Source organism: Lagenorhynchus albirostris, chromosome 1 (genome assembly GCF_949774975.1).
Source record: "Lagenorhynchus albirostris chromosome 1, mLagAlb1.1, whole genome shotgun sequence".
Classification (NCBI taxonomy): domain Eukaryota; kingdom Metazoa; phylum Chordata; class Mammalia; order Artiodactyla; family Delphinidae; genus Lagenorhynchus; species Lagenorhynchus albirostris.
The window spans coordinates 188,668,077-188,689,257 of NC_083095.1; the positions used below are offsets into that span (position 1 = coordinate 188,668,077).

The 21,181-nt window shown below is 39.9% G+C and overlaps 1 protein-coding gene across 9 annotated transcripts in view; it reads right to left on the minus strand.

Moving 5' to 3' along the window:
- The window catches only part of NSUN6 (NOP2/Sun RNA methyltransferase 6), a 108,166-nt gene that overhangs the window by 61,056 nt on the left and 25,929 nt on the right, over positions 1-21,181 (minus strand). For all 9 annotated transcript variants that reach the window (XM_060162865.1, XM_060162883.1, XM_060162845.1 and 6 more), the window contains 4 exons: positions 16,447-16,556; positions 15,524-15,677; positions 4,106-4,187; positions 1,017-1,136 (listed from right to left, as the gene is read on the minus strand). In XM_060162865.1, the coding sequence (XP_060018848.1) occupies positions 1,017-1,136; positions 4,106-4,187; positions 15,524-15,677; positions 16,447-16,556 (466 nt within the window). The remainder of the gene's footprint in view (positions 1-1,016; positions 1,137-4,105; positions 4,188-15,523; positions 15,678-16,446; positions 16,557-21,181) is intronic.

Sequence of the window (21,181 nt, forward strand, 5' to 3'; positions counted from 1 at the left end):
TCTCATCTGTGTCCTTTTACTGCAACGTAAGCTCCATGAAGAAGGAAACTGTGGTCACTATGGTTTATTGCTGTATGCCAGTACTTGGCACACAGTAAGAATAAATCAGTATTTTTTAATCAGTCCATCAATTAAAATCTGACTCTAGATCAAGAAATATACTGTAGGTGAAGCTACGAGCATGTGCAAACATTTTAGGAACCATTTGGTTTTACAGAATTTGAAACAAACGGGAAAGACAGCATTAACTGGCCATATGCTTCTCAAGCTGAAGAATCTCATTTGAAGCACAGAGTGGTTACAAGGCCACACAGCTTTGAACACAGATAAAACTAGCGCACGATGCAAGAAAACACATTGGCAAATATGCATACATAGGAAAAGCAGTAACATTTGAGCTAAAGTTATCCAAGGACAGACTTCTCTTTTGTGACTAATTAAGCCAAATCATGCTTTTTATGAACCCCAAGGCAAGAAGAACACAGACACATATAGACGTTCAGTATGTGTGCATGTATTCTGTTGGCCAAAAACATCTTACGGAGAAACCCGAACGAACATTTTGGCCAACCCAATATGTTTATCATCATCTTTATATTTGCATATATATCAACAATATATATTTGGACACTTTAATAACAGGCTGCCAAGTTAACTTTCAGTGGTAGAATTTATTTGAATAGTTTAAAAAGTGTCAAGTCCTGTAATTAAGAACATGAAAAGATCTCTTAAATGTTTCATTTAGACTTAATCATTTGAGGGAAAAATTCTATTCCATAAATGTATTAGGCAAATCTGGGATTCAAGAAGGTCTTGAGATAGTCTTCACAAATGACAATGGTCTACTGAACTTAATATGTGATGAATGACATCACTGAGCGGCCTTCTCTTTGGTTGAATCGAAATCGACCAGATTATGAATGTCTGTACAATGTTCCGTAAGTCACACATACTTCCACCTCCATCACTGAGACATGCAGTGTATCAAGAGCAGCTCTGCACGAAGACGGCCTCACCTGATCATGCATCAGCGCTGCAATGTGTGTTGTTTTGCCTCCGGGGGCCGCACACAAATCTAGAATCTTCTCTCCAGGCTGAGGATCCAGAACATGACTTACTACAGCAGACGGCAAATTCTATAAGGAAAAAAAAATTAATTTGTCATCAGTGACTCAAGATCATTTTAAGTTTCAGAATCAGAGGACGTAAAGACACGACACATTAAAAACTGAACTCTAATATAAAGACACTAAAACACGTATGTGGCCACTGAAGATTCAGTGGTTCTCCATCTAGAGATGACAGTGACGCTTCACTCCTAACAAAGATAACGTTAATGCAATGGCCAAAGATGACAGAAATTTCCAATCCAACGTAATACGTTAAGAACCTTCTGGTATGCAATCAGTTGAAAGCATGAAATAGTCCCAGAGAAGAGGTTTCATTAAATATTTAAATGATGACAAAGTTTCCCTAAAACAATTTCATCTACTACCTTTCTCTACAGTATTTCTCAATCCTGGCTGCACGACAGAATCACCTGGTGAGTTCTGTCTTTTGTTGTTTTTAATGCGCAGTCATCTAGAATAGTTAAATCAGAATTTCTGGCAATAGGGCCAGACATCAGTGTTTTTAAGATCTCCCCAGGTGCTTTTAACATGCAGCTAGCTGTGCAACCTTGCTACTGCTACAGCCATTCTTAACCTTAGCTGCAAACTAGAACCACCTGGGAGAGCTTTTCAGCATCCTGACCCAGGCCCCACCCCAGCCAGACCAACTAAAGCCCATTCACGTGGTAGAGTCCAGGCAGCAGCATGTATTTAAAGCTCTCAGATTATCCAACCTCATCTGGCTTTTAAATCAGTTATTTCCAAGAAACCAGGCAATGAAAAGATCAACTTTGGAGCACCATTTTTGATTCCAGATAACCGAGAATGCAACTAGAATATAACTGAAAACAGCTGTTGTAAATATTTAAGTATTAAACCGTTCACTGTCAATCATTTCAATCGTGAAAGACATCAAAGGCGTTTCTGCAGTTCTGTGGATTGTGGTCAGACAAATCAAAAGTTTCCTTTGCGGTTTTGAAAAACCAAATAATACTGCACATTCGTAATTTTAATGATTGTGTGCGACACTCCAATTAACTTTATAAAGTACATCCTTGTGTAACTTCAACTGCTACATGAGAAATAATCAATTATCACCAGCCCTTTACAACCTCCTCTCCTCAACAAGGAACCCACAATGTGAAGCTTCCACGTTAGCTGTTGCAAACAAGTAACAGTACAGATCTGGGGATAATGGTTTCCAGAGAAAGGCAAGGCAAGAGGCATCAAAAAAAAAGAAAAAAACCCACAAATTTCACCAGGGATTTTCCCAAGTATATAACTCTACCTCTCTGTAAAGTACCTTCAATAATCGCACAGAATGGACGAAGTATTAGTTGCCTAACTCTGGGGCTTACAAGGTATTCAGCCAATCACCCTATGAACTACCTCATCTTCACAAGTTAAGAGGTTGCTGAACATCATTCAAGAACTGGTATCAGTGTTCTTCAGTTACAGCCAGTGCAGGCTTGTGATAATATATTCAAAGAGCCCAGCACAACACCACACTTTTTAAAAGGCTGGCAGGACTGCCCTAGTGGCGCAGTGGTTAAGAATCTGCCTGTCAATGTAGGGGACACAGGTTCGAGCCCTGGTCCGGGAAAATCCCACATGCCACGGAGCAGCTAAGCCCGTGCACCACAACTACGGAGCCTGTGCTCTAGAGCCCGAGCTCCTCAACAGGAGAAGCCACCGCAGTGAGAAGCCCGGGCACCGCAACGAACAGTAGCCCCCCTGCTCGCCGCAACTAGAGAAAGCCCGCGTGCAGCAAGGAAGACCCGACACGGCCAAAGATAAATAATAAATAAAATAGATAAATTAAAAAAAAAAAAGAAAAGCACTCTTGGGAACCGTTCCTCTAAAAAAAAATTTAAAGATAAAAATTAAATAAAAAATAGAAAGTAATAAAAAAGGCTGGCAGAGACTACTGAAGAGTCTACGTAACCGTGTATGACTTTATATTAGGTTATGCATCCTAACGGTTTACACCATCACTAATGTAGAATCAGAGGACAAATGTAAATCTGTTTTTCTATTTGTTCACCCCAGAATTAATCTCTGGATTTATAAAATGACTTTTGGTTACATACTAATCAGAGTAGAAAGCAAATGTCATCTACGCTTAAGTTAGGGTACAGATGCTACTACCTACCCATTATGCGACCTTATTCAAGAACCTGACCAGATCCGGCCTTCAGTATCTTCATGTTACATTGGTAATAATAATAAAATAATAAAAATGCCACCTAACAAGCAGACTGTAACAAATCATATGAGCTAATGTACATGAAAGTACATCATAAACTGGACAAGGGAAAATAAATTACTTGTTATATCACAGCAATTGATAACCATCTGACCAAAATCTGCTAGTAGTAAACCATGTGAATCTCACTCAGACTTACACATGGAAGACTTACATTTATAGCAAATGCATGCTTTATTTAGGAGTTAATAGTGGAAATGGAAAGCAATCATTACAATAAGCTACACTAAGTAGGTTGTTTTTTGTTTTTACAGCAGTTACAGACATTTTATAATAAGAAAAGTACAACCATATTTATTAAACTTGAGGGTAGGAAAGAGGAAGGAAAGCACATTCAGGAAGAAGCTCTCAAACTACAGCTCAGAACTGGTGCCCGAAAGAAATGACACAGACCCCGCCGTCTCACACGGTGGAGCCTTTCCTTTCCTAAGGGTGAGCCGGAGTCGCGGCAGCGCCCTGCGCAGGCCTTCTCACCCTACGTACTGTGCTTATTATCCTACGATAAGCACCGCTGGGCAAATGAAGGGAGAAAAGGTAGTTCATCACTTGAGAAAAAGAGAAAGTGCTTACTAAGCTTTTCCTTACTACTTAACCAAAGGTAGATCAGAAAACATAAATACACTGCAAAAAAAAAAGTTAATAGAAGCGAAAAAACAAACCCTTAGATTTCAAATAATTCGCTGAAGTATATTTCAGTGTCACTAAGTATTTTGCTTTTACAAATACGTACTTGTAAAAATAAGTAGCTAGGCAGTACGTTGTCAAATGAGGGGCTCAGATACACTGGGTCTGTCATTCTTACGCCTATGCCTCTGAAAAACAGGAAATCTAACATTACTCAGTATAAATTAGACAATCTACACAATCTCCATTTCTAAGAATATACGCAAGTAACAAGTCAAATATAAGATGTTATGCCTTTTTCAAACCTTTTTTACTCAACACCAAAATACTTTAAAGTATTCCCATGAAGTGTTTCTGCATTTTTACCCACAGTAGAGTAGGCCACTGGAAGCACTAAAAAGGATAAAGTCACATAAAATTTTCATTTGAGCACCACTGCATTCCTTTAGACATCTGCACGGACTAAAAAGTGAAGACCATCTGAGTCTTTATTCACTGATGCATTCTCACCTTTCTGGTAACAGATTTATGACCACTGTGATGAGATTTTCAATTCAACAAACATTTTGGGATCCCTTCAGTTTGCCAGGCACTATGCTCGGCACTTGTATGAAAAATAAAAACATATGTTAAGAATCATGCTGGTGATAAGCCATGACAAACGTGCCACACTGCTTCCCTCTCATCTCGTTCGGAGTAACTGCCCAGTACTGACACCATCCACAGGATGACCTCTGCCACCTCTGTCCCCAACTGTGAGTGGCAGTGGACCTGATCGGAGCAGGAAGGGCCAGGGCCCAGGATGGCCTGGTGGACGGGGATCCACTGAGACAAACCTCGCAGTCAGAGAGGCTGTCCAAGGGGACAGGAGGTACACGAGCACACTGTTAGAGAAAAGCCAAGCGTGGCCAGCTGCACAGGCCACAAGAGCGAGCGAGAAGACGGGGAAGCCAACGTGCTGTTCAGGGGTTACAGGGGCACGGGAAGGAGGACGCGGCCCGCACACACAGCATGCAGGTAAGTTCGGAGTTTATGAACTGACCGTGGCAAAGAAGCACCTACACAGACGTGTGTACCCTACGTGAGGTACTCACAACACTTCTGACACCACACGTGTGGGCTTCTCTCTCACCCACCAACTCTCCACCTCTCTGGACACCAAGCGGGTGCCCTACAATCCACTTAACTCCTGACAGACTGCCTGGGGTCGTCGTCAGAATCCACAGGTTCAGTCCAACAAGACTGGCCCCGCCCCAGATGCCAGCTGCGCCTCCCAGCGCGACCCGGCCTCGAGGCTGACTGGCTATGAATGTGGGGGCTCCTAGGCGCCCTCAGCTTCGACAATTCACCAGGATAACTCACAGAACTCAGGAAAACAAGTTACCTGTCTGCCTGCCAACCGGGCGCTTTGGGCACATGAAGGTGCCCAAATAAAAGGAAAGGCTATTAAATACGGGAAACGGTCACATGTAGTAACACTAATATATTTAAAAATAAGTCAACAGTAAACCACTGAAAAAAAAAATATATATATATACACACCCAAGATGGGCATCTTTTGTATTAAGAAAGGAAGCATTGTAAAATAATTCTGAATTTGTGTTGGTTGTAGATTGAGTGTACTGCTGAAAAATATTGGGTTCTTGTTTTCTGTTCTGTTTTTTTGTGTGCGCATGCGTGTGTGTGTGTTTGGGTATTTTTTTCTTTAACTGACAAGCCATGTTGAGAGGTCTTGGACCACTGCTTTTCCCCTATGTGAGTCAATACACAGTGCTGCTGTGTGTGTATATTTTGTGTGTGTATTTGCTAATTTTTATTAATTCTAGTTTTTCATTAAATAAGTTTGACTTTCTTTTCTGTAAAAAAACAAAAACAGAAACAAGAACTGATGACTTCACTTGCGGTCACCAGTTTACTATGAAGGATACAACTGGGGAAACAGCCAAACAGAAGGGATGCGTCGGGCAAGGCGTGAGAGGGAGCATGGATACACCACCCTCCCAGAACCTAGATGTGTTCACCAACCTGGAAGCTGTCCAAGCCCCTCGTTCAGTGGCTTTTAGGGAGGTTTCATCACATGGGCATGACTGATTAAATCACGGGCACTGGTGGCTAGCTCAGTCTCCATGCCCTCTCTCTTTCCCGGAGGCCTGGGATGAGGCACACGTGCCACCCTCTGATCACGTGCTTGGCTGCTCCGGCCAACAGCCCCGTCCTGAAGCTGCCAGGCGGGGGTACAGAGGCACTCTTACCGCTCCTGAGATCCCAAGGGCTTTGGGAGCTGTATGCCAGCAACCTGGGACATAGATCAAATTATTTATGTATTTCTTATTATGCCACAGCAGAGTAAGTTTATGCTGACCCTTAAGAGTGAAATAATTTCTGCAGGCATTTGTGGACTGTCACTGCAGTGGGTCTGACTACCAATGTTAACTCCTTCTTCTTCTTCCCATGCCTTTTACCCTCACTCATCTGTGCAACACTTGGTATCTCCAAATCTGCACCTTTCATCAGAGTTAAGCCTCCTCCTTGCTCCAGTCAGGGTCAAATCAAACCACTTCTTAGTTAAATAGTTCTTGCCCCTGAGCAGAAAATACACAAAAGAAACTTACGAAAATCACTGCCTCACTGTTCAAAAGTCAGTCCTTTGTTGAGACAACTGGGGCACTTACCTTGATCAACACCTTGCCCCCAGTGCAAGCATCTAGACCCACTACTGAATGCCTTGAATCATCGCTCAAGTGACTCTATCCTGCAGGGCTCCAGTCCTCTGCAAAATACTGAAACAAACACTTATACACCTGCCTTCCTAACCCAGTTCCCACCAGTGCTTCAAGCTCTGGCTCCCCTTGCACTATCTCCCTCTGACCACGCCGACCAGCACAAGAGTATCCATCTGTACAGTATTTAATTTAAAGTAACGTGACAAAATAATTTAAGCCAGTTATTGTTCAGGTATGGGCTGACATGTTTCCTTTGAAACTATTTCGGTACCATATATCTCCACATAATAATGTGAAATATAACACCCCATAGGATGAACAATCTGTTAGTAAACTAATCTATCTCTGAGTCTACTAATGATTCAACTCAGCTGGCATTCAAGAAACCAAAGGGCACAAATTCACTGACTGTACAAATGTACTGTTAAAAGAGTTGGTCCTAAGTTTTAAAAGAATATAAATAATAAACAGTGTCTAAATGCCACATTTCTTTGCTGTGGAAGCACACTTTTTCTCACATAGGCAGAGAAAAAAATCATAATGGCCTACCTGAATGATGAGTTTAACAATCAACAGTTTCTTGGTTTCCTAACAAGATGGAGAAGCAGTAGGACCAGAGCTCACCTTCTCTCATGAAAACATCAAAATCACAACTAACTGCTGAACAACCATCAACAAAAAAGGGCCAGAACCTACCAGTAAAGATATACCACTTCCAAAGACAAAGAAGAAGCCGCAGCGAGACAGCAGGAGGGGCACGTTCATGATACAATCAAATCCCGTACCCGCTGGGTGGGTGACACAGAAAATGGAAAATAATTATATCACAGAGGTTCTCCCACAGGAGTGAGAGTTCTGAACCCCATGTCAGGCTCCCCAGTCTGGGGGTCTGGCATCAAGAGGAGGAGAAGCCAGAGTATTTGGCTTTGAAGGCCAGTGGGGCTTGATCACAGGAACTCCACAGGACTGAGGGAAACAGGAACGCCACTCTTGGAGGTCGCATACAAGGTCTCATGCACACCAGGACCCAAGGGAAAAAGAGGTGACTTCATAGGAGCCTGGGCCAGACCTACCTGCTGGTCTTGGAGGGTCTCCTGGGGAGGGAGGGGGCAACTGCGGCTCACTGTGGGGACAAGGACACTGGTGGCAGAGGTACTGGGGAGCACTCAATGGCATGAGCTGTCCTGGAGGCCACCATTTTGAAGCCAAGACCTGACCCCACCCAACAGCCCTTAGGATATAGTACTGGGATTCCTCAGGCCAAAAAAACAAACAGGGTGGGAATACAGCCCCACCTATCTGCAGACAGACTGTTTAAAGTCTTCCTGAATCCACAGCCACCTCTAAACACAACACTTGACATGCCCTACCCACCACAACCCAGCTCCACCCACCAGTGGGCAGCCACCAGTCCCTCCCACCAGGAAGCCTGCACAAGCCTCTTAGACCGGCTGCACCCACAAGGTGGCACACACCAAGAGGAACTACAATCCTGCAGCCTGTGGGACTGCAAACACAGGGTTACACAAAATGAGACAGCAGACGAATATGTTCCAGACAAAGGAACGAGATAAAACACCAGAAGAACTAAGTGAAGTGGAGACAGGAAAAGAATTCATAGTAGTGACAGTAAAGATGATACAAGATCTCAGAAAAAGAATGGTGACACAGACCAAGAAGATACAAGAAATGTTTAAGAAAGAGCCAAGAGATTTAAACAACGGAGTTGAACAATGAGGAAGAAGAATGGATAAGTGAGCTGGAAGACAGAATGGGGTAAAGCACTGCCATGGGACAGAAAAAAGAATGTTTCAGAGAGCTCTGGGACAACATTAAAAACACCAACATGGGCTTCCCTGGTGGTGCAGTGGTTGGGAGTCCGCCTGCCGATGCAGGGGACGCGGGTTCGTGCCCCGGTCCGGGAGGATCCCGCATGCCGCGGAGCGGCTGGGCCCGTGAGCCATGGCCGCTGGGCCTGCGCGTCCGGAGCCTGTGCTCCGCAACGGGAGAGGCCACAGCGGTGAGAGGCCCGCGTACCGCAAAAGAAAAAAAAAAAAAAAAAAAAAAACCAACATTCACATTATAGGGGCCACAGAAGGAGAAGAGAGAAAGGACCTGAGAAAATATTTGAAGAGATAATACCTGAAACTTTCCTTAACATGGGAAAGAAAACAGTCACCCAAGTCCAGGAAGCACAGAGTCCCATACAGGATAAACCCAAGGAGGAACACGCCGAGACACATATTAATCAAACTGCCAAAAATTAAAGGCAGAGAAAATATTAAAAGTAAAAAGGGAAAAGCAACACATAAAATACAAGGGAATCCCCATAAGGTTATCAACTGATTTTTCAGGAGAAACTCTGCAGGTCAGAAGGGAGTGGCACAATATATTTAAAGTGATGAAAGGGAAAAACCTGCAACCAAGAATACTCTACTCAGCAAGGCTCTCATTCAGATTTGACAATCAAAAGCTACAAGAATTCAGCACCACCAAACCAGCTTTACAACAAATGCTAAAGGAACTTCTCTAGACGGAACAGAAAAAGCCACAACTAGAAACAAGAGAATTACTAATCGAAAAGCTCACCAGTAAAAGCAAACATAAAGGTAGGAAATCATCCACACATAAATATGATATCAAAACCAGCAATCGTGAGGAGAGTACAAATGCCGGATACCAGAAACGCACTGGAAATTAAGAGACCAGCAACTTAGAACAATCTTGTATATATATATATAAAAGTCATGGGAACCGCAAACCAAAAATCTACGATACACACACAAAAAATAAAAAGCAATCCAAATGCAACATTAAAGATGGTCATCAAATCACAAGAGAAAAGAACAAAAGAAGAAAAGAGACCTACAAAAACAAAACAATTAACAAAATGGCAATAAGAACATACATATCGATAATTACCTTAAATGTAAGTAGATAAAAGCTCCAACCAAAAGACACAGACTGGCTGAATGAATATAAAAACAAGACCCAAATATATGCTGTCTACAAGAGACCCACTTCAGATCTAGGGATACATACAGACTGAATGTGCGGGGATGGAAAAAGATATTCCATGCAAATGGAAATCAAAAGAAAGGTGGAGTAGTGATACTCATATCAAACAAAATAGACTTTAAAATAAAGACTGTTACAAGAGACAAAAAAGGACACTACATAATGATCAAGGGATCAATCCAAGAAGAAGATATAACAACTGTAAATATATATTCACGCAACACTGGAGCGCCACAATATATAAGGCAAATGCTAACAGCCATAAAAGGAGAACTCGACAGTAACACAGTAATAGTAGGGGGACTTTAACACCCCACTTTCACCAACAGACAGATCATCCAGACAGAAAATCAATAAACACAGGCCTTAAATGACACATTAGACCAGGTGGACTTGATTGATTATGTACAGAGCATTCCATCGGAAAGCAGCAGAACACACGTTCTTTTCATGGGCACATGGAACAATCGCCAGGATTAACCACATGCTGGGCCATAAATCAAGCCTCAGTAAATTTAAAAAAATTGAAATCATATCAAGCATCTTTTCTGACCACAACACTATGAGATTAGAAATAAATTACAAGAAAAAAAACTGTGAAAACACAAACACATGGAGGCTAAACAATATGTTACTAAACAACCTAATGGATCACTGAAGAAATCAAAGAGAAAATCAAAAACTACCTAGAGACAAATGAAAACAAAAGCACAACGATCCAACACTTATGGGACACATCAAAAGCAGTTCTAAGAGGGACTATCTTACCTCAGGAAACAAGAAAAATCTCAAATAAACAACCCAACCATACACCTAAAGCAACTAGAGAAAGAAGAAGAAAACCCAAAGTTAATAGAAGGAAAGAAACCATAAAGATCAGAGCAGAAATAAATGAAATAAGGACGAAGAAAACAAAAGGAAAGATCAATGAAACTGAAAGCTGGTTCTCTGAAAAGGTAAACAAAACTGATAAACCTTAGGCCAGGCTCATCAAGAAAAAGATGGAGAGGGCTCAAATCAATAAAATTAGAAATGACAAAGGAGAAGTTACAATGGACACTGCAGAAATACAAAAGATCATAAGAGACTACTACAAGCAACTATATGCCAATAAAACAGACAACCTAGAAGAAATGGGCAAATTTCTATAAAGGTACAATCTCCCAGGACTGAACCAGGAAGAAATAGAAAATATGAACAGACCAATCACAAGTACTGAAATTGAAACCGTGATTAAAAAAATTCCAACAAACAAAAGGCCAGGACCAGATGGCTTCACAGGCAAATTCTATCAAACATTTCCATGAGTTAACACTTATCCTTCTGAAACTCTTCCAAAAAACTGCCAAGGAAGGAACACTCCCAAGTTCATTTTACAAGGCCACCGTCACCGTGATACTAAAACCAGACAAAGATACCACAAAAAAAAGAAAATTACAGGCCAATTATCACTAATGAACATACATGCAAGAAATCCTGAACAAAATACTAGCAAACCAAATCCAACAATACGTTAAAAGGATCATACACCATGATCAAGTGGGATTTATCCCAGGGATGCAAGGATTCTTCAACATCCGCAAATCAATTAGTGTGACACATCACATTAACAAATTGAAGAACAAAAACCATATGATCATCTCAATAGATGCAGAAAAAGCTTTTGACAAAATTTATGATAACCCATTTATGATAAAAACTCTCCAGAAAGTGGGCATAGAGGGAACCTACCTCAGCATAATAAAGGCCACATATGACAAACCCACAGCTAACACATTCTCAATGGTGAATAGCTGAAAGCATTTCCTCTAAGATCAGGAATAAGACAAGGACGTCCACTCTCACCACTTTTATTCAACATAGTTTTGGAGGTCCTAGCCACAGCAATCAGAGAAGAATGAATGAATAAATAAATAAATGGAATCCAAAATAAACAAATAAATAAATGGAATCCAAATTGGAAAAGAAGTAGTAAAACTGTCACTGTTTGCAGATGACATGACACTATACATAGAAAATCCTAAAGATGCCACCAGAAAAATACCAGAGCTCATCAAGGAATTCGGTAAAGTTGCAGGATACAAAATTCATATGCAAAAATCTCTTGCATTCCTATACACTAACAACAAAAGATCAGAAAGAGAAATTAACAAAACAATCCCATTTGCCCTTGCAACAAAACGAATAAAATATCTAGGGATAAACCTACCTAAGGAGGCAGAAGACCTGTACTCTGAAAACTATAAGACACTGATGAAAGAAACTGAAGATGACACAAACAGATAGAAAGATATACCATGCTCTTGGGTTGGAATAATCAATAATGTCAAAATGACTATACTACCCAAGGCAATCTATGGATTCAATGCAATCCCTATCAAATTACCAATGGCATTTTTCACAGAACCAGAACAATAAATTTTAAAATTTATATGGAAACACAAAAGACCCCAAATAGCCAAAGCAATCCTGAAAAAGGAAAACAGATCTGGAAGAATCAGACACCCTGACTTCAGACTATACTACAAAGCTACAGTCATCAAAGCTATACGATACTGGCACAAAGACAGACTTGTAGATCAAAGGAACAGGATAGAAAGCTCAGAAATAAACCCAAGCACTTATGGTCAATTATTCTATGACAAAGGAGGCAAGACAATACAATTGAGAAAATACAGTCTCTTCAATAAGTGGTGCTGGGAATACTGGACAGCTACATGTAAAAGAATGAAATTAGAACATTTTTTAACACCATATACTAAAATAAACTCAAAATGGATTAAAGACCTAAATGTAAGACCTGATACTATAAAGCTCTTAGAGGAAAACATAGGAAGAATACTCTTTGACATAAACCACAGCAATATCTTTGTGGATCCACCTCCTAGAGTAATGAAAATAAAAACAAAAGTAAACAAATGGGACCTAATGAAACTTCAAAGCTTTTGTACAGCAAAGGAAACCATAATCAAAATGAAAAGACAACCCACAAAGTGGGAGAAAATACTTGCAAATGATGCGACAAGGGATTAATCTCCAAAATATACAAACAGCTCATGCAGCTCTATTTCAAAAAAACAAACAACCCATTCAAAAAATGGGAAGATCTAAACAGACATTTCTCCAAAGACGACATACCAATCAATGGCCACGAAAAGATGCTCAAAATCATTAATTATTAGAGAAATCAAAACTACAATGAGGTATCACCTCACACCAGTCAGAATGGCCATCATCAAAAAGTCTACAAACAATAACTGCTGGAGAGGGTGTGGTGAAAAGGGAACCCTCTTGCACTGCTGGTGGGAATGTAAATTGGTGCAACCACTATGGAGAACAGTATGATGGTTCCTTAAAAAACCAAAAATAGAGCCACCATATGATCCAGCAATCCCACTCCTGGGCATGTATCTGGAGGAACTCATTCTTCAAAAAGGTACACGCAGCCCAATATTCATTGCAGCACTATTTACAATAGCCAAGGCATGGAAGCAACCTAAGTGTCCACTGACAGATGAATGGATTAAGAAGATGTGGCACATATATACAATGGAATATTACTCAGCCATTAAAAAAAATGAAATAATGACATTTACAGCAACATTGATGGACCTAGAAATTATCATACTAAGTGAAGTACGTCAGACAGAGAAAGACAAATTTCGTATATCACTTATATGTGGAATCTAAAAAAATTATACAAATGAACGTATTTACAAAACAGAAACAGACTCACAGACTTAGAGAATGCCCTATGGTTACCAGAGGGGAAAGGTGTGGGGGGAGGGAAAGATTGGAAGGTCGGGATTACCATGTACCCATCACTATGTCTAAAACGGATAACCAACAAGGACCTACTGCATGCATAGCACAGGGGACTCCGCTCAATACTCTGTAATAACCTACACGGGAAGAAAGTATGGAGAAGAATAGATATGTGTATACATATGACTGAATCACTTTGCTGTCACCTGAAACTACCTCAACATTGTAAATCAACTGTACTCCAATAAAAAATAAAATTTTTTTTTAAACTCAACAGTTTCTTAAAAGATGGCTGCCTCCTACTCCCACCAACAAAGAAAACAGTACTCAGAAACCTGTGGACCCAGTTACTGGAACCACCACGTCGAATAAGAGGATAAAGCAAGTACCACTAATAACGAGCTAAAGGAAGCAGTCAAGCTATCAACTCCCCATTACAGACCCAAAGGTTAACACAGCAGATGTATGCATAATCTTCAGAAGGCGCTCCAAGGAGAAGACAGTATTTGTTCTTGGCCATTTGGAAAGTACCACTATCTCTAGGTGGAGAGGATAGCCTATTTCCTTAGAAGAATTAATTTCAACTATAAATCCAAATGGTTTTAATATAAAAAACTGTCCCAGGAATCAGGGATGTGGCTCTGTCCTAGCAGGATAAATTCACAGCTTTCAACTATAAACTAGAAATCCAAATTGCTTTAATATAAAAAACTGTCCCAGGAATCAGGGATGTGGCTCTGTCCGAGCAGGATAAATTCACAGCTTTCAGCATGTTTCCATCAGCTGTCAACTTTGGAGTAACAGAGCTGTCCACAGGATTCCTAAAACAGCCTGAAAACACGAGGCGAAATAAGACACAAATGAACCTACCTACAAAATAGAAACAGACTCATAGACATGGAGAACAGACTTGTGGTTGCCAAGAGGGTGGGGATTGGGGAGGGGGTGGACTGGGAGGTTGGGGTTAGCACATGTAAGCTATTACATACAGAATGGATAAACAACAAGGTCCTACTGTACAGCACAGGGAACCATATTCAACATCCTGTGATGAACCATCATGGAAAAGAATATAAAAAAGAATGTATATGTATAACTGAGTCATTTTGCTGTACAGCAGAAATTAACACACTATAAATCAACTATACTTCAATTTTTAAAATTATAAGAGGGCTTCCCTGGTGGCGCAGTGGTTGAGAGTCCGCTTGCCGATGCAGGGGACACGGGTTCGTGCCCCGGTCCGGGAGGATCCCGCATGCTGCGGAGCGGCTGGGCCCGTGAGCTATGGCCGCTGAGCCTGCGCTCCGCAACGGGAGAGGCCACAGCAGTGAGGGGCCCGCGTACCGCCAAAAAAAAAAAAAAAAAAAAAAAAAAAATTTAAAAATTATAAGAAACTGGACTGTCCACCAATTTAATTTATTCAGCATCTGTAGCAACTGGAGATGATTTTAACATAACTTGGATTTTAATTCAGTGTAAGTCCGAACATTAATTTTTGACCACAAGTATTCATGTGAGTACTGGCTTCCTGGTAAATTTTTTAGTTAAATATTTTTTCTCTTTTTAATATTAAAGCCATAAGCTTTTCTTTGCCCACAGACTGTTAAAAAAAGATCTGGAGAGGTGGTCTAATTCATCCTTTATCAACATAAGTAATGTTTTCCAAAGATACAAAACTTTTCAACTTAATATACAATAGGCTCCTTAATCTGAGCATTTACTCTTTTACCTAAAAGGATATTTCCCCCTCAAAAATGGCAATATGGGTTAAAGTATTTTCCAGTTGAATTTATACTAAAAAAAAAATCATTCATATAATGCAACTAGATAGATAGATTTTTTTAAGGTCAGTGAAGTGTATTTCCATTAATAGAAAACAGAGTTAAGGCAGCCACATATATATCTGGACTAAAAACCCCTTTGCTCATTAAAGTTTTCTAGATATATTTTTTACATTGTTTTTCATTTTCTTTGAACCACAGGTGCTTATTTCCCCCAAATGGCATTTGCTGACATACTTCAGTTCAGGGAGCCTGCTGAAGATCTCTTTGCGGCTTAGTTCAGAAATCCCATTTCCAAGAAATATTTTTGTTCCATCAAATTCTTTGGCTCCTTTCTTACATTTGCCTTTAATATCAGAGTACACGGAAACAACATCTCCACCTTTCATAACTAGAGAAAGAAGAAAATCATATCACACTGATCTATCTGTACGTTAGCAGAATAGTGAAAATTCTTTAAGCTTTAAGTCTTCAAGCTTTAAGACTGGGGACGCCTAGGGGCATCAGTAGTGGGCATGAAGCAGACTGACCCATCTCACTGTAACCCCTAATAGAAAATGTAACTTTTTACTTTCAAACGTTTGCCAACAATAAATCGAACTGATGCTTTTTTTCCCCTAGGAAAACAAAGATACAGAACAGTCTTCAAAACATCTGACTTCAGCTGGAAGTCTTTAGCTGAGCAGAAAAGGAAGGATATCTTCTATTTAAATTATTTTTCCCAAACCTAACATTCCCTAAGAGGGTAAATTAAGAATACTAAGATTCATCCCAATATTTAAGATTCTAGGCTCCGAATGTTCCCCTCACAAATGACAGGACAGCAGCCTGAGGTTTTAGGGCAACAGAGTAAAGAATACAAAACAAAATTTCACTGACATCTTACGCTCTATTCATCAGTCCTGATCCTGTAAACATCATCACACACGTCCTCAAAGGGAATAAAAGAAATGGGCACAAAACTCATATACGGATGCCTAACTTGTTAGTCCTTATCAGATATCTCTCTCAACCGGCTATACTAAATGCAAAACTTGGAAAATATCTTTATTAAAGTAAATCTGAAATGTACCTGAGTGATGATTTAATAAATTTTCCATTTGATGATACACATAAATTTTAGTGGCTGTTCTACAGAGAAACCTCAACATTATACTCACATTTTGAGGCTGACACAATTCCTGGAACATAGACGTGGGCTCCTCGTAAGACTGCATTGCCACACTGGGCTCCAACAATAACTTCACAGGGCTGTTGTTTTATATTATTCCTAGGGATGCAAGATGAGAGAAAGTGAACAGTGATACACCTCCAACGCCTATCAACCTTTTCAGTGTTTCAATCTGAACCCTAAGTAAATAACCTCTTTGGTCTTCACCGTCCCATAGGAATGCCACTAATGAACAAATGAGAAAAAGCTGAAAAAAGATAAATACGGAAGAAATAGTTTTTTTTAAAAAATTACAAAGAAGATGGACACTTGAGAAAAAGAAAACAGAAAGAGGATCCTATTGCAAGATAGTAAGTGGCACCAAAAACTGCTTCATCAAATACAACTAGTGAATATAACAAAAAAGAAGCAGACCCACAGATATAGAGACCAAAGTAGTGGCTACCAGTGGGGAGCGGGAAGTGGGGAAGGGCAAGAAAGGAGTAGGGGATTAATAGGTACAAACTATTAGGTATAAAATAAGCTACAAGGATCTATTATATAATACAGGGAATACAGCCAATATTTTTTTCTTTATTGAAGTATAGTTGATTTACAATGTTGAGTTAGTTTCAGGTATACAGCAAAGTGATTCAGTTTTATATAGATAGATATACAGATATAGATATTTCTTTTTCAGATTCTTTTCCTATATAGGTTATTACAAAATATTGAATATAGTTCACTATGCTATACAGTAGGACCTTGTTGTTACCTATTTTATATGCAGTAGTGTGTATCTGTTCATCCCAAACTCCTGATTTATCCCTCGCCCACCCCCTTTCCCCTTTGGTAACCATAAATTTGTTTTCTATGTCTCTAAGTCTATTTCCATTTTGTAAATAAATTCATTTGTATCATTTTTTTTTAGATTCCACATGTAAGTGATATCATACGGTATCTGTCTTTCTCTTTCTCACTTACTTCACTTAGTATGATAATCTCTAGGTCCATCCATGTTGCTGCAAATGGCATTATTTCAGCAAAATAGCCAATGGTATAGCCAATATTTTGTAACTATAAATGGAGCATAACCCTTAAAAATTGTGAATCACTATACTGTACACCTGTAACTTATATTGTACATCAGCTATACCTCAATTTAAAAATAATTAGGCAGGATTGAGGTCACAGGAAATGACACACAGGCTAGAACAGGAAAAGGGACCCCTTGGGGCCCAGCTCTGATGCGTTTCATGTTAGAATGGACATGATCAAGTGTTTCTATTCTAATCACCCAATGAAGCTTTATGTGGATTAAAATCACAACCCCCAAAGGAAAAATAAAAAACTGCTTCACCATTTAACAAGCATTACTGTTTCATAACAGCATTAGGAGAGAAGAGAAATAAAGTCCCTGCCTTCAAAGACTAAAACAAACATACGAAGCATTCAAAAGTATTTCTAAAGTGGTAGATTGGTGCACAGTAAGTTATTAATATTTTAAACTAGACAAAGGTAAGTCTTCTTTTCTTCCTTTACTATCCAGCTTTTTTGAGTGCTCTCCAAATTCTCACCTCCTATCCATTCCTCAAATCACTGAAGCCTGGGTCTCACTTCCAACACTCAGAGCGGCCTTTTTCAAAAGTCAGGAGTGCCTATGTGATTACCCCAAACAAACATCTTGAGCACTGCATGTCTGATGGGCTTCCCTGGTTGGCAACATTTCACAAGTGCTGTCATAACTCCTTGCTGGGGAAATTAAGTGCATTTTCTTCCCATGATCTCCAAATGATCAAACCTCAGTAAACTTCTCAGCTTTATCCTCCTTCCTGGTCCCACACTCTCACTGCCCATTCTCTAGCTGTCTCTAGAAGAGGTTCATTCCCCCAGGTTCTAAAGCATGCCAAGCAGCTCATCTCACTCTGAATCCTAAACCTTGGCAATCTCATGATCTCAATAATCACAAAAATTACCTACATATTTTTTTAATTTTATTGAAGTATATTTGATTTACAATGTTGTGCTAATTTCTGCTGTATAGCAAAGTGATTCAGTTATACACATATATATTCTTTTTCATATTCTTCTCCATTATGGTTTATCAGAGGATACTGAATATAACTCACTGTGCTATACAGTAGGACCCTGTTGTTTTTCTTTAAACACTTTACCAACAAAGCACATTTTTTTTTTATACAGCAGGTTCTTATTAGTCATCCATTTTATACACATCAGTGTATACACGTCAACCCCAATCGCCCAATTCATCACACCACCACCACCACCACCCCCACCGCTTTCTCTCCTTGGTGTCCATACGTTTGTTCTCTACATCTGTCTCAATTTCTGCCCTGCAAACCGGTTCATCTGTACCATTTTTCTAGGTTCCACATACATGCGTTAATATACAATGTTTTTCTTTCTGACTTACTTCACTCTGTATGACAGTCTCTAGATCCATCCATGTCTCAACAAATAACCCAATTTCATTCCTTTTTATGGCTGAGTAATATTCCATTGTATATATGTACCACATCTTCTTTATCCATTCATCTGTCAATGGGCATTTAGGTTGCTTCCATGACCTGGCTATTGTAAATAGTGCTGCAGTGAACATTGGGGTGCATGTGTCTTTTTGAATTATGGTTTTCTCTGGGTATATGCCCAGTAGTGGGATTCCTGGGTCATATGGTAGCACTACTTTGTTTTTTAAGGAACCTCCATACAGTTCTCCATAGTGGCTGTATCAATTTACATTCCCACCAACAGTGCAAGAGGGTTCCCTTTTCTCCACACCCTCTCCAGCACTTGCTGTTTGTAGATTTTTCGATGATGCCCATTCTAACTGGTGTGAGGTGATACCTCATTGTAGTTTTGATTTGCATTTCTCTAATAATTAGTGATGTTGAGCAGCTTTTCATGTGCCTCTTGGCCATCTGTATGTCTTCTTTGGAGAAATGTCTATTTAGGTCTTCTCCCATTTTTGGATTGGGTTGTTTGTTTTTTTAGTATTGAGCTGCATGAGCTGTTTATATATTTTGGAGATTGATCCTCTGTCCATTGATTCGTTTGCAAATATTTTCTCCCATTCTGAGGGTTGTCTTTTTGTCTTGTTTATGGTTTCCTTTGCTGTGCAAAAGCTTTGAAGTTTCATTAGGTCCCAGTTGTTTATTTTTGTTTTTATTTCCATTACTCTAGGAGGTGGATCCAAAAAGATCTTGCTGTGATTTATGTCAAAGAATGTTCTTCCTATGTTTTCAGGACCTTGTTATTAACCCACATATTCTAATGATTAGCCTTTCCAGACTGATTACCTGCAGGTAGCTATATATACATGTCCCACAGTTATTTCAAACTCAACAAGTCCTGAACAACGTTATGATTCTCTGACCCACTCCTCAAATCCTTGCTAACACCCCAATGCTTCTCATCCTCCTATGTTTCCAGTCTTGAACAAAGTGCCATTATCTATCTGAATAGCCAGACTGGAAAGCCTGGCATCATCTTAAATCTCTTCTTCCTAAAACTTCTAACATTCACTGAGTTATCAAGTGATGCCACCTCTAATTCTCTGACAGGTCTTCCGGGCCCATCCCCTGACATCAGACGTGCGTCACCTCTTAACCTGATCACTGAGATAGCTTCCACGTTTTACCTTTGGTTGCTTTCAGATGCTCCTGATGTCTCTGGTGTTCTTAAGTTCCATTCTGAAGTACCTAGATATGGATTTATCTTTACTTTTGGCTTCAGACACTGTATTCCTTAAATCTGACTTTCATCAATTCTGGAAAATTCTTTGTCATTATATTTTTGAATACTGTCTTTCCCCATTATTTCTAATCTATACATCTGGGATTCACTAGAAACGTGTAGTGCCTTTTCATTCTTTTTTCCATGACTCAGTTTCATACTTTCAATTGCTTTACCTTCTTTACCTGCTGCATTCTGGGTAATTTCCTATGAGTCATCCTCTAGTTCATTAATTCTCTCATCTGTTGGGTCTAATCTTCAGTTTGGCTCATTGAATGAGTTTTTAATTTTAATGATATTTTTATTTCTAGAAATTCTTTTTCAAATCTTTTTTTCACTCTTAGGGTCTTTTACGTTTTAGATTCTTCCTTTGTTTTTTATCATTTCAAGGAGACTGATTTTACAGTCTCTACCAGTTAGCTCTATTTGCTACAGTTCTGGGGGAATCTAATCCCTTCAGTTTGTTGTATACACTGAAGGGAATCTAATCCCTTCAGTTTGTTTGTTCTGGGGGAATCTAATCCCTTCAGTTTGTTGTTGGTCTTCAAAGGTGCATGGCCTGGGCTGACGGGTGTCACTCCAGAGTGGTTTCAAGCATCCCAGGAACTCACTTAGGATCCAATTTTTATGTTAATTTCCCAAACTGCAGGTTTCCAGACCACTTGGGTGGTATGAATTTGAATTCCAAGCCCTTATAGGTATGAAACCTCTGAGTTCTGCATCTCAGATTTTTTTTCCTCCAACTAAAAACTCCAAGGCAAGAGCGATCCAAATCCTAATTACTGCCTTGTACTGACTGCTGGACGTTTCTCACCTCCTAGCACCAGAATCCTCTTGTTAAAACCAAACACCCACCAGGGGACTTCCCTGGTGGCACACTAGTTAAGAATCCGCCTGCCAATGCAGGGGACTGCATTGGGTTCAAGCCCTGATCCGGGAAGATCCCACATGCTGCAGAGCAACTAAGCCCGTGCGCCACAACTACTCAGTCT